The sequence below is a fragment of the Pezoporus occidentalis genome, unplaced genomic scaffold (assembly GCF_034315485.1).
Source record: "Pezoporus occidentalis ecotype Australia unplaced genomic scaffold, CSIRO_AGI_Poc_V1 ctg45, whole genome shotgun sequence".
Classification (NCBI taxonomy): Eukaryota; Metazoa; Chordata; class Aves; order Psittaciformes; family Psittacidae; genus Pezoporus; species Pezoporus occidentalis.
The window spans coordinates 8,544,592-8,559,440 of NW_026915780.1; the positions used below are offsets into that span (position 1 = coordinate 8,544,592).

A 14,849-nucleotide genomic window follows, 5' to 3' on the forward strand; every position below is an offset into this window, starting at 1 on the left:
TGAAAAAAATTCCCATTTATATATTTGCAAGAAGTTGGGTGTTTGTGGAGGCAGATATATTTGTGAAAGATGGTCATTAATATTGACATCAGCTGTCAAGAGTCCAGTAGCAAATGTTCCATATATCAAAAGCAATCACAATTATTGTTACCATGTTTTATACAGTTTTTAGAAGACATGATTATCATTTGACTGTAAATAGACAGAAGTTTAGGTAGAAAGGAGGAGCAGAACAAGAAAGAGGAACTGTATGTATTTTGGACTTGGACTATATACTGTCTCGGACTTTGAGTTGCTTCGCTGCTCTTTGGAGGAAGGACAATTCTGACTTAGTTTCCTTCATACAACTCCTGTTGCAGGTGACTCACCTGGGCCAAAGTTGTCTACCCAGGACTATGAAAATTGCACCCAATTCTGAGAAAAGCAAAGGAGGAACTAGAGAGGACTATTTGCATTTCCCTCAAAAAGCTTTTACTGTAAACCCTCAAACCTTTTCACTTCCTCATCACAGCAGAGTTCTTCCAAGTTTCTAAGCCTTTTTTGTTGTTTGCACCTAAATCCACTCACTTCTTTCTTACAGGGCTTTGCAGAATGAAAGATTTGTTTTGTGTTTTAACAAAGGACAAAAAATTGACACTATACTGCAAACACAGAGGAAATACAAATGTAAGGAAGTGTCTTACCACCTCGGGCCAATATTCAACACCTGCTCTTTTGTTTTTGTTAAGAGTCAAAAATGAATCATCTGTGTTGGTGCAATCCTCTTCATTTACAAAGAACATATTCAGCATCCTCATTCCTTTAACACTGTGGAAACAATCCAAGCGACTGTTCTCCAAATTCAAAAGAAGTTATCTGGCCTCATCCCAAGGCCTATGGTAGGGACTGCCTTTCTCACTGTCTGCTGCTTTTTGCTGACAGGTAATTCGCTAACAATTCTCCTAATGCTCTTATGTTTACAACTAGTCCCATGGAAACCTTTCAGACCGTACAGCTCAAAGGCTCCTTAAGCTCTGCCAAGTTGCCAGTTGTCTCACAGTCTTTTTCATTTTGGCCAGTTCTCACTTTCTTTTAAATAGCCTTAATTTTACCTTTCTGTTAGCTTGAAAGCTTAACTTAGTACACTTGCAAGATTTAACCAGGCCTCTGACAGGCAGCAGTAATTAGTAAGTCCATTGTAACATTAGCATTATCTCCAGCAGTATTTTATACTAACATTTAGAAACCTCTCATAATAAATGCTACTGAGCAGGATACCACAACTACTAATTTTAAAGTACTGTTATCAGCACTAATAACTACATCCAACCTTCCTTCTATGCATACACCCAGGAATCACATACAACAAATTAATTTGTTGTGATTATTGCCTTTCGGGATTCTTCTGGTTAACTACACTATGCACATGTAAGAAACTTTGGTTATTATGTTAAGAAAAGCAAACAATTTCGTCTCCTGGTCACATGCAGATATAACCAAAACACCCCCTTACTTTATGTTTTCCCTCATTTATTTATTTTTTTTAATAAAGAGTAGCCCACAATTTTCTTTGCATATTCTATTGTCATCTGTTATCTTCTTTATCATCTGAATTTTTGTGGAATGAAGAACAGATCTGTTAGTAAGCTTTTATAAATGCCTCCTTTGGACAGGATGATTTTAAGATTTTAAGATGAATCACAGAATCACAGAATAGTTAGGGTTCGAAAGGACCTTAAGATCATCCAGTTCCAACCCCCCTGCCATGGGCAGGGACACCTCACACTAAACCATGTCACCAAGGCTCTGTTCAACCCGGCCTTGAACACTGCCAGGGATGGAGCATTCACAATTTCCCTGGGCAACCCATTCCAGTGCCTCACCACCCTCACAGTAAAGAACTTCTTCCTTATATCCAATCTAAACTTCCCCTGTTTAAGTTTGAACCTGTTACCCCTTGTCCTATCACTACATTTCCTAATGAAGAGTCCCTCCCCAGCATCCCTATAGGCCCCCTTCAGATACTGGAAGGCTGCTATGAGGTCTCCACGCAGCCTTCTAATCTCCAGGCTGAACAGCCCCAACTTTCTCAGCCTATCTTCATATGAAACTGATAAACTCATGGAAGGGAAGGTCTGCAAAAGAAACCAGACCACTACTTCTTGTGTTTCAACATACTTATCCCATGTTTCAGGGTTTACATTGTTTTTAAAGGAATGTTCTCACTTGATGGATAATCTGGCTTCTGTTTTTAGTCTACCTCCCCACTGATTTTATTAGTATAGTTAATTTCCTCCAGTCTGCATACTACGTACTACTTTAACACTATTCCCACAGATAGCTGCCTCCATAGGCCATGACACCTCCCTAAAGGGTACAGAGGTTTAGAAGTGTGTGAGGCCTAAATAAAACTCTTGGCAGTCATGGTCACCGTGAATTTCTGCTGAAGATGGCAATTCAATAAGCTGATCTGATACAAGACAGCTAAGATTACTTTCTGGGATAAGGGCTTTTGGCCGGATCAACATAGCCTTCAATAACTAAGATACGCTCCTCAATCTCATGCTCCTACTCTCGTAAGAATTGCTCACTGAAGCCTTTTAACACTGTATGATGTTTTGAGATATCTGCATTAGACCAACTTTGCTTAACTCGCCACTCCCCAAATAAATCCTTCCAATACAATACTGAGTCTGTCACTGATACCATTTAATACTTCTCTTTACAGAGAATAAGCATGTTGTGAGCAGTGCTAACATAGTAATCAGACGCTTATTTTTACAAAGTGACAGTATTATAAGTAAAGCCTCAATTTTACAAAATTAAACCAAAGATTAACTCTAAATATAGGAGAATTGATTCACTGGGTTATTTATATACTTAACAAGTCGTCATCCCACCGGTATCAAAAGGAACACTGAAAACTGGGTGGGAAGAGTTGCCATTTGCAAGTGTATCTTACTGACTGCAGAGGGAGTCCTGGTACAAGATCTAGTGTCAACTAACTAGCATATCGCTTGAAAGGTTCATTCAAAGAGGAGCCTAAATTTCAGGTTGGAGAGAATTCAGAAAATGTCAGCCTGAAATAAATGCCCCATTTATCCTCAATCAAACTAAATCCACAGTTGAAATAAGCAGTCATAACTCAACTGATTTCAGAAGAGCTTAAGCAATGTAACAAGTTGAAATTCTGGTCCTATGAATAGCTCCTTTGACTTCAGCAGGATTAATCACACAGTCTATGAGTAAGTACATATAGATGTGCAAGATACTTGCTAAGCAACAGACAAGAAGTTACCAAAAAAGAGATCTGTGAGGTTAACAACTTTTAAACGTAAAGCATGTAAGCCTGTAAACACCTACACACATATGAATAATATTATGCTTCAGGGTACTTTAATTATATGTTTTAATATTTCTTGGTTTCCTTATATCCACTATTGGTGGTTCCTTGCTCACACTAAAACACATAGATGAACCAAAGTGTTCCTTTTGCTCCTTCAAAAGGGTGTTGTTCAAGAATGCATCATATTCTATGCATATTAATATTGCTAAACTAAACATGTTGCATTCCATAAGCAATATTACATTCACCAAAAGCCATTACTGCTGTTTCTAAAAGGAATACTTTAAAATATACAAGTGTCATTACAATATAAAGGAAAAAAGCTCGAGCTGAAATTCACATATTATGTACATTCATTAGCACTATCAACATAACTGAACTTTCTTGTTCTTACTAGGGTTACCATAGAAATGAGCCTAAAGGTATTGCATGACTTGTTGCTGTTAACAAGAAGAAGTCTATTTCAGTTTCATTTGCATGTTTTTAAGAATCTTTGAATATTCAAGAGAATGAAACTACCTTGATATTAAAATTAAGGCTAGAAAGGTGGGGTTTTTTTTTAAACAAACATAAGCTTATTAAATAAAATGAAGCAGCAACTTGTGAGGCACCTACACACTGTGTAAAGCAAGCAATCTCTAACTCCATGCTTTTATGCCTGTATATGCTATCCTGTCAGACAGGCAAATGGTACACAGCTGACTGTATAATGAAATGCTATATATAAATATGAAAATTCCTATAAAGGAATGATATTAACCTTTAATGTTAGGCAAGCACTTTACACATATAATACCATGCTTTCAAACATTGTTACATAAATGTGCAATCATGCATTACTTCCTCATTGCTCAGGAGACTTCTAGTGGAAGAGGAAAGTGGAAACAAGACTCTATGTCAGTTTTTTAAGATATGCAAACTTCCTAGTGTGTATTTATAATAATATGCAAGAAAGGAGATTTTCATAAGAAAAGATGCAAGGCTGCATTTTAACTAATTGACCGATACAATATACACAAATGAATATTTTAGACGAGATATAAGGAAGAAACCTTTTATGACGAGGGTAGTGAGGCACTGTCACAGGTTGCCCAGAGAAACTGTGGCTGCCCCATCCCTAAAAACATTCAAGGCCAGGTTGGATGGGGCTTTGAGCAACCTGATTTAGCTGAAGATATCCCTGCTCATTGCAGGGGGTTTTGGACTAGATGAGCTTCAAAGGTCCCTTCCACCCCAAAACCATTCTATGATTTTATATAACAACACTCAGTGTTTGCAAACAGATGTATTTTGTGTGTATCTGGGAGGATGGGGGAGAAGTATGTCTGTAGGTACATCAATGATCGCACGCTTTTGGATTAAAGGTAACAACTCTTTAAAACAACTGGCTGAATAAATAGTACGAAGTGTATCTGAGCAGCAACTGCTTTATCTTATGAAGGACAAATACTTTGCTAAAATACCTTAAGTAGAAGCTGTGTGGTTTATAATCCCATCTGTATGAATTTGTTAGTGACCTCCGTGTAATCTTGTCAGCAAAAAGAAGAGTTCAACACACTATTAATAAGAAATCATTTGGATGCAAATTTTATCTGCAGTGTGGTGCCTTTCAATCAGAAGAAGTTCATGAGGCAAAACCTTTGAGCCACTACAAAACTGGCAGGCAACCTATCAAGCTTTTCAGTAAAATGATCTATGAACAGATTCTCTTGTACCATTCGCAACAGAAGATTGAATGAATACTTTAGATATGAAACATGCAGAGACAACAAATAATATTCTCTTCAATTTTCTTATTTAGTAAATCTGGGTGATATATCTTTTTTCTGTTTAAAGAAGGAAAATGGAGTCAGTTTGAAACTTCATGGATGGGCTCTTGGGTGAATTCTGGGTATAAAAATGCAAGAAGCCTAACAAATCTTTTGGGAGAGAATGACAGCTCTCCGTTTTTCATCCAGAGAACTAACAAGTGAAATTTCACCAAGAAAGGTCTTGGTAGAAAGATTTATAAGTCTCTGAAGGAAAAAGAAGGATGAGAGATTAAAACCTAGAGTACATATCTGATCTTTTTATGTAGTGTAAGACTTGTAAAAAAATGCTTTCCTGCTCCTAAACTTTGCAACACTTAGGAACTCCCTTAACTTATTTGACAACCAAATATATCTTGCCCTTCTTCTACTCCTACATAAATTTCCGTGCTTACCTGCAAATGTTATCCTGCTCTCTAAGTAGGAATTTGAGGTTTGGTACCCACAAGAATGTTGCAAATTCCTTCTGGTTTGTTTCTCAAGAAAGATAGCGCCATTAGAATACCGCTTTGGAAATCATCTCATGATATTCTGCATTATTCCTTTCAGGGATCAAACTCTCTTACATGAGCAATATTTCACATTGCTACTTCAGCCTTTCTTAAGGCCTTTTTTTAAGTGTCGCTGATCCATGTGAGGGATGGGTGGTGGAAGGTGTCAAGTGATACCAGGCAGGAGGTTGTTCATGTTTTCCTGCTCAAAGTTGCATTGATCTTTTTTGAAACTACGAAATAAAGGAATGATACTTCCCATTTTCTTTCAGTGCAGAAGGTGAATAACTTTGATGGTATTAAAGTGAGAGTCTGCTGTCTCTTGCTCTTTCAGAAGGCAGGAAAGAAGAGAAACTCAGACAGGAGTTAAAAGTATAAATACAGATGTTCAAAAAGTCTTAAAGTGTATCTTAAGAGACAGCAATGTAAGCAGGAAAAAGTTGAGAACCAAAATTTTGTGTGATTAAAAAAACCCCACCAAAACTCAAGGACTTGGCTTAGGGAAGAATGGTTTCAACTAATTAAATCAAAAGACCAATCAATACGGGAAAAGGAAAGTTAAATTCAGTGTTGACAAACATTAGTCTTTTGGATGACACTATTTATTGATTGGCTTTCATATATACAAAAAAAATTAAACCTAGTATCTTACACGTACATATAACACAGCCTAAATTCAAATGAACTGCTAAGTAAGATTTGTTCACTGCTCTGAGCAGTGGAAAGTAAATATCTGCTCAATGAGCAATGAATTAAGAAAGAAACCGGAGAGTGAATTTCTGAATTCATGGGAAAATTGAGACATTCCCACTACACAGGGCAAACAACTTGCTCTCACTTTGTGTTGGATTTGGGCCACGCTACATTCATGTTGGAATCAAAAATGACTCAATTTAGCCAAGTATTAAAGTCAGAAGGCAAAGAAAAAAGGACAAAGTTCTGAATTTTCAGCTACACATAGAAGTCTATGAAAACTTCAAAAAATTATTTGCTTACATCAACGGCCTGCTAAAATTCATTACTAAAAGATCACAAGAACTGGATAGTAAAGTTTCTCCTCCTCTAGGGGAAAAAAGATTGGGACGAACAATAAATGGACGCACAGCTATTAACAGCTTGCTTTTTCATATTTGTTTGTGTTCTTATATTTCACTTCTTAATGCAGTTTGGGTCCATACTGGAGGTAACATCTACAGAGTCAAACATTCCTCTCTTTCAAGAATGACAAAGAGATGGAAAGCTTATCTGCTAAATGGGTGGGCTTTAAAAGGAGGTACTTAATAATTCTTTTCAACAATAGACTGCCTTCTACTTGTATGTTTTTTTTATATCACTTACTTGTAACACTTCATTCCAAAGCCTTATAAAATATGCTGCCTATAAAAACAAATTCTCTGATCTAGAACAGAGGAAAATATTATGGGGAACATTATGGAAAATTTGTGTTTGACATGAACTGCTGCTGATGCACAATAGCAGACTGAAAATAAAGGAGATTTGCCTAAACATTTACATTTCATAACGCTGCCACAATCTAAGTGCTGTTTCACACCTCATTTAAAAGAGGAAGAAATACAAACTCATGTAATTTTTAAATTAAACAAGAACATTTCTGAATGACAGACAGATAAATTTCTCTAGTTCAAGAAAAACCACACATCAGAACTGAAGCCCAGACCTCAGAGTTTTAATCCAGTTACCATGTACTTCTTTCTGGTTTACTCTTTGGGAAGAAGCTGATTTATATTTATGTTGTATTTATCAGTGAGTTTATATGAGCTTCCCTTCTGTCTTAGAAATGTCATTAGGAAAATAAAACCTGGAAAACTTAAAGTTTTTATATGAGAATGTGCTCTTCATAGGATGACACATACAGACTACATTAAAAATACTCTATTTCAAACATCTAGGAAGGTAAGAATGGAAAACAGATTAGAGCCCCTAGATCTGTTAAACTCATATGCTCATATTTGTTCTTAAACATGTCAATGAAACATCCTTATTAACATGGTAAATGAAATCAAAGAATCGCTATGTTCTGTCACAATAGTTTTGCACAGACCTATTAATAAATATTGAGACGAACTCAAATGAAATATTAATAAGTTGAATAGAATACTGCATTTTAAAGTAACTTTCATCTGTACTTTGCAAGTAATAACAAAGACATGAGCACTTGCCCTTAGAGGGAGAATATGCTTAACAATATTCATCTGAATAAAAAAATACCTAAATGAAATAACAACCATAATATATACATTTTTCTTTGTAGCACCAGTTCAGAGCTAAACCTGGACATGAATACACTATAATTTCAGTGAGGGAAAGTTGTAAGTGCTAGTAACCTGGCACTCTTAAAGCATATCTACATTCACTGTAGACTACATTAAAAGTTACTTAAACATTCATAGTGCCAGTATACTAAGAAAAATTAACTAAAGAAAAACTCGTATTTTTTTAAATCTACAACATTTAGAAACATTCAAGCAAGTGTTGTTTCTAAAATTATCAAGATTAGACACTTTTAAGGGGAAAAAAAAAATCACTGTCTAAAATTACACATAAGAACCAAATTACATATGACAACTATCAGTACTCATCATCTGAACCATTTTATATGTGTAGCAGTACACATAACCTAAGTTAAATCTCATTTAAGTTTAATCACTTGTTAACAGATAAGAACAAATATTTGGGCCAACAAAAGAGTAAGGGGAAATTATGTATGAATATTTACTGAAGAGCTTCAATTGTGCCACGGTTTTAATGACAGAACTATTGATATTAATGGAGACAGAATTTTGCTTAGAATTTACAAAGAAAAGAGAATAAAAAAGAAGAAATTACAAGCTCCTCGCAGAGAGTGTTGTCTACTACTCTATGTTCCAATGATTGTTCATACAACACAGCCTCAGTCACAGCACCAAATAGCTTCCTAGAAAGTTTGAGACACTACAGTATGATCCCCTGTGTTCAACTTCCTAATGTTTTTTGCACTATGATTTTGAGACTATTAAGACTACTGGGATGTATTAAACAGTACGACCGGCCTGTCAAAAGATGTGATTATCTCTGTATTTAGCATTGCTGCAGCCTCACCTGAGTATTGTGTGTAGCTCTGTGCCCCGCAAATTAAGGAGGTGAAGGGCCCTGAATGTGCCCAGAGGAGGGCAACAAAGCTGTTGAAAGGGCTGGAAGGCATGTCAGCTTTCTATGAGGAGGAACTGAGGACTTTGGATTGTCTGGTTTGGAGAAAAGTAGGATGCGAGGTGACCCCACTGTTCTCTACAGCTTCCTGAGGAGGGAACGTGGCAAGGGAGGCACTGATCTCTTCTCCCTGGTATCCCGATTGGATGCATGGGAATGGTTCAAAGCTACACCAGGAGAGGTTTACACTGGACATGAGGAAGCATATCTTTACTGACAGGGTGGTCAAACTCTGGAACAGGCTTCCCAGAGGTGATTGGTGCCCCAAGCCTGTGAGTGTTTCAGTCATTTAGCCCTTAATAACATGCTTTAACTTTTGGTCAACCCTGAAGTAGCCAGGTTAGATGACTCGTGTAGGTCTCTTCCAACCAGAATACCCTATTCTAATTAAATATTCCACCATAATGAAAATTTTGCTTTCTGCAACCTCATGCTGCAATTTCTCTGATTTTTAACAGCAGGAAGAAAGAGTTTTCTTCTTCAGTCCAGGGCATAAAAAAGTTTAGAGGGGTATTTAAATTATGTATACAGGAAAAAGCGGAGGTGTGGCTGTCCACCAAAGGTCTCAGTTTATCCTGAAAGATAAAGCTATTACAATAAACTTAAAAGTTATTGATACCTCTCTCCGTCGAGAAGCCCAACAGGTTTGTTTGATTTTCCAAACGACAGCAGCTACCAGCAGTAAGGATAAGAAACAACTGCAATTACAAAAGAAAAACATAATTGTAACATAATGGTCTGAAAAAGCTTATATTTTTAGGGTATCAAAGGCAATTAAAACACATTTACATGTGGGGAAAACCCCACAAATATAGAGGAAAACTAAACTCTACCACATGATAAACAACAGTCAACCATCCAAGTTCACCCAAAAGAGAAGGCACACCTCTGATGGTTGTCTCCATAAAATGCTATTACTGTCTCCATTAGCACAGGATAAGCTCCATTTACAACCGTCTACATACCCACAGCAGTCTCAACAAATATGCACTGCATGTTTCACATTTAGCAGATGGAAAAAGAGAGTGAAGGACAGCAAAAATTTGCATCCATTTATACTTCTCTCGGTTTGTGAATTCTGAATAATTTCCTGGTACATGGGAATGATGACTATGCATGAGTATAATTAGTATAATAACTGCACATGACAATAGGTCTGTTTTATCATATTGAATGTTTCTATGGTAAATTTCCCAAGGAAAACATCTTAAAAAATATGTCCACATTACAGTCCCAAAGACAAAACAGAAGGAGAAAAAAAAAAAAATCAGAATTATTAAACTTCTGCAGTTCACAATCAAATACAGTATTTCTGTATTTGAAGCATGTAGCCCATTCAGGATTAGAACTCTCAACTTCTTTTGGTGAATTTCTGGATACTGACAAAACGCTTCTAAACTTGAAACCTCATGTAAAGCACTCAGAAGATCTTTTAATTTTTTAGACTTTGTTTCATAAAAGTATCTGCATTTTCTAGTTGTGTGAAAAACTTGTCAGTCATGGTAGCACATCTGCTGTACACAGTGCTCCCAATTAATACTGCACACTGCAACGGTTGAATTATACTACTCATACACGATTTTTTTGCCAAAAGCTTCAAAATTCTATTCTTTGACTAACATGGGAAATACCACAAATTCCCTGAAGCAGTGTAATTCAGAGGAGTACTGTGCATAAATGCAGTAACACTAATGTCTTCCTTTCTCCAGTCTCCTTTGAAAGCAAGTACAAGCCAACTGTGATTTATATTTGGTGCCTAGGTAAAAGCAGAACACAAAAAAAAAAAACCACTGACCACCAGAATTAGTCCAGTTTCACAGCAACACCTTTTAACATTTTTAAACCAATAGCTCCTTACAAATACTATCTCCCAGCAATGTTTTCCCTACCATATAGTATACTGTCTACCTAGTAACTGCAACAGATGCTTAGGGGCAACATCACAGTACTGACATGTTGCCACAAATGAGCATGCTGTGCATGAAGTAAGGTTAAGCCATTTCACTTACTCTTCTCCTCTACAGTCCTTCCAAAAAAAACTAAATCAGGGAAGTATCAGCAACTCTGCTTAAAACGATGAACTCAAAGCTCCTGAAATTTGGAAAAGATTAATACATTCAAAAGAGCTGGAGACAAGAAACTAAGAGATCCTTGAGCTGTGTGACTGCTTCATTATGACCAGGAACTGAATCTCTTTCCTTAAAAAATACTGTCCTTCACAGTTATTCATTTCTTGAACAATTCTCTTAAGTTAGTAGAAGAAAAAAAACTTCAGGGTTCTGGCTGAAAAACTTCAAATTGCTTCTGTGCTCTGTATGTCAATAGACCTGGGTCACACACTGAACTATCCTACCATCAATCAAAAGATCATTTAGTTTACATGTGAACAAATTCAGAAATGAATGCTTCAGATACACACCCATAAAATAATATAGATCACTGGAAATCATAGCACTGAGAATGTGAAATGTTTACTTAACACTTTTGCATTATCGTTTCTTGGCTAGTAAATATGAAATAATTGACTTTCTTCTCTGTTTTGTTTTTTTTTTTAATAATCAGAAGGAAAAAAAAAAAATCAAAATTCATGTTAACAAAAAGAAAGACACAGAAAATAGATTTTGTCAAACTAACCTGGTTCCAGGCTGTGGTGAGACAATAGCCTTGGTTTATTTAGGGCAATAAAAATTAAATCTGACTGCAAAGACTCTCACAATAGCGACTGACTTGGCAATAAAATAAAAGCATGAAATTCAGTGCCAATGAACTGAAGGCAATGTGAACAAGGAAAAAAAACAACCCAAACAAATTCTCCAGCTACAAATATACAAAGATGGGTTCCAAATTAGCAATTACCATTCAAGAAAATGGTCTTGAAGTCATTGCAGATAGTTTTTGAACAGATCAACTGAATGTTTAGTGGCAGTCAAAACAGCAAATAGAATGTTAGGAGGGATTGGAAAAGGAATAAAGAACAAAAGAGAAAGTATCAGAATGCCGCTGCATAACTCTATAGCATGTTTGTATCTTGAAGCACACATCACCTCACCTCAAAAATACTGATTTTAACTTAAAAGATACAATGGAGTACATGCAACTTGGCCAGGGGAGTGCAATGGTAGAAATAAGATCTTTTCAGGTTTGAAACAACAGGGAATTGATGTGAGATATGACAAAGACATTAACATCACAGGCAAAGAGCATAAAAGCAGGACAAGTATAAATGGATGTTCTGCAGTCCCCCAGTATAGTTAGCTGCTTCTTGTTTCAGAGATATAAGAAAGCAAAACGTGAATTGTGCCAAAACAGAGATCAGTGCAGTGCAAAAGAAATGAATTAAAAACAGTCCAGCTGTCAGAAGCGGACCAACATCAGAAAAGGAAATTTCTAGACAGGTTTGCAAGGCTCCCCCTGTGTCAGACCCAGCCAGTTTTGATGAGCCTGATATATAATGGCTGAGATGTCAATGCTTTACACACGGAGACCGGGAAAAAAAGGTTAATGGTGAGGAGGGCACTGAAATCATAGTGTGCAATTAGTCAGTTGTATCTATTTCAGCAATTTTCATTTATTTTTAAACATAGTCCTTGCTAAGTTGTATTTATGAGAACAAGGAATCAAGGCCTCATTGACAGAGCAATAGATACACATTTCCCCTGGAATAAAGCACTCAGGAGTTCAGTGTGAATGACCAACTCTGTACGAATTGCTGCTGGGGAAACAAAAAGTGTTAAAAAAACCTTATATATTCAGGTGCACAGCAGTAAGCAGCACTTGGAAGATGAACTGATCACTTTACAAGGTATTGCCAAATCAGGTATTATCAGACTTGCTCTTGAAAATCTTGGATTTGCTGTTTTTAAAGGAGGTTGGAAATTTGGAAAGAATAGAGAGAAGCATCACCAAAAATATTCAAAGGTTAGGGAAAATCTTGTACTGAGAATGATTTAGCAAGCTCAATCATCTCACTTTTCAAAAAGATCAAGTGTTGACTTGCCTATAGTGTGCATGAGTTTCTGTGGGGATCAAATACAAAGGCTCTCATTCATCCAGCACAGAAATGCTTAGTAAGAAACACCGGCTGGAAGCAGACACATTTGAATTAAACTCAGACATTATTATGATTTATTTTCTTTATCCTAAATCAATGTTACATATACTGAAAAATATTTTACTATGCTGCAATGACTAGATAATCTAAGATACAGAAAATGGATGGATGGTGAACAGGAAGTACAAAAAACAATCGTGCTTACACAGACTTGTCCGCATGGTCATGGACTTGGGTCGACTATTTCTAACTGTCTAGTTGAGACTGAATTACATTCAAATACACAGATAGATGCCTTTGAATTGCAGATGGCTTATGAAACCCTGACCTAGAGTACAGGGTGAACGACTTTCTGCACTTATGAATGCAAATCTTCCCAATAAGACAATTATCATGCTAAAATACACTTAAACTCACAGCAGTATGAGCATTATCAGGATTACCAAGTCTCTAGAACAAAGAAATGATCTGGTAGACAATAACAACATAGTTTTGCACAGTTGCCCCTTCAAACCATGTGGAACAAAACAGGAACAAAAGCATGCTTGAAAAAAAACAGTTCATCACCAGTGGTGTGCATTACAGACTGATGGAAAGTTACCTTCTTAGCATTAAGTAGGAGACAATAAACAATAGGAGAATGGATGAACTGAAGAGGAAGAAGCCTTGAACATAAGCAGCTTATGTCGAATACAGTAAAGCAGCCAGGGAAAGGCTGCAAGAGAATACAGGGTCTAGCAGTAAGGTGTAAGCTAGACAGAGGATCTTCCCAGAAGGGCTCTGGGTAGTATGAGAATTACTGATTTAACAGCACACGGACGAGGAAAACTGCAAGGAGTAATTACTGCATGCGTAACACTTGTTGCAACGTACAGAGTAAATTTTTAACTTAAAGAGGTCATATTTAGACATATTCAGTGCAGTTCACAGACCTGGCTGAGGACAGGGTTTTCTGTACCTGAGAAACAATTTTCTCTGTGCGTGCATTTAGGAGGAAGACTGAAAAGTGTAAAGGGAATTAGTGGAGGTGTTGCTGCTTGGTATGTGCAAATTGAAACAAAACCTGCAAACCATCTTTAAAGAAACTCAATTTATAGGGATAAACACAGGGGAAAATCTGGGAAATGTAATGGTCAGTGTGGTTGGACTAGATGAATTAATGACACACTTGTGCCTTAAGCTCTGTGAATGCATTACAGAAACACTGTAGAATTCCTTTCTTTTATTCATTGCATATTAATGCCTGTTATATATTGCATCAAAAGATTACTCGCATTAAAATGAAATAATTTACTTATTTTTACAGTGATGTAAAAGGAACTATTTCATGAATTAAATATAAATCTTTTAAGGACCAATATTGAAAACAGAAGGTAAACAGAACTAAGCAAAATGTTCCATCCTTTACTACTTCTGTTCTCATTCTCTCACATGCAAAGAGAAATTAAAATGTCCAAAAATGCATGTAAACATTCATGCCTGAATTATTGCTGTTTTCATGACTTCACTTAATCTGCTAATTTGCATAATAATTCAGTATATTTCCATATTGCATGAAAACAAACCCTTTCTCAAACTTTACCTTAAAGCTATTATAATTTTAACTCTATTAAAATTAAGAATTGTGTGGGACTCTACTTGGAGCACGCATTATATTGACTCATGAAAGGGGCCAGAGTCAGACACAAATGGGCTTTCAGCCAAGGCACTTAAACTAGAGCTAGTCCAAAGTGAAAAAACAACAAGATGCATATAGTGGGTGTCAGGTCCTCAGCATCACTTTACTGAACAGAACCGTATTTGTCCACATTGCCTTCTAACAGAGAGCACCCAAAGATTACTTTAGAAGGTTATTTAGGTGCCTAGCAGTCCCACTGACTGCCCACATCCAGGCAATTATTGCTTCATTACACAAACCTTGCTGTGCTAAGTGAGACCCTAGTTAAATATCCCTCTAGATCCACACA

The 14,849-nt window shown here is 36.6% G+C and overlaps 1 protein-coding gene across 1 annotated transcript in view; it reads right to left on the minus strand.

The window, feature by feature from the left end:
• The window catches only part of ATRNL1 (attractin like 1), a 516,200-nt gene that overhangs the window by 225,799 nt on the left and 275,552 nt on the right, over window positions 1–14,849 (minus strand). The window contains exon 26 of the mRNA XM_062635366.1: window positions 9,451–9,529. Within this exon, the coding sequence (XP_062491350.1) occupies window positions 9,451–9,529 (79 nt within the window). The remainder of the gene's footprint in view (window positions 1–9,450; window positions 9,530–14,849) is intronic.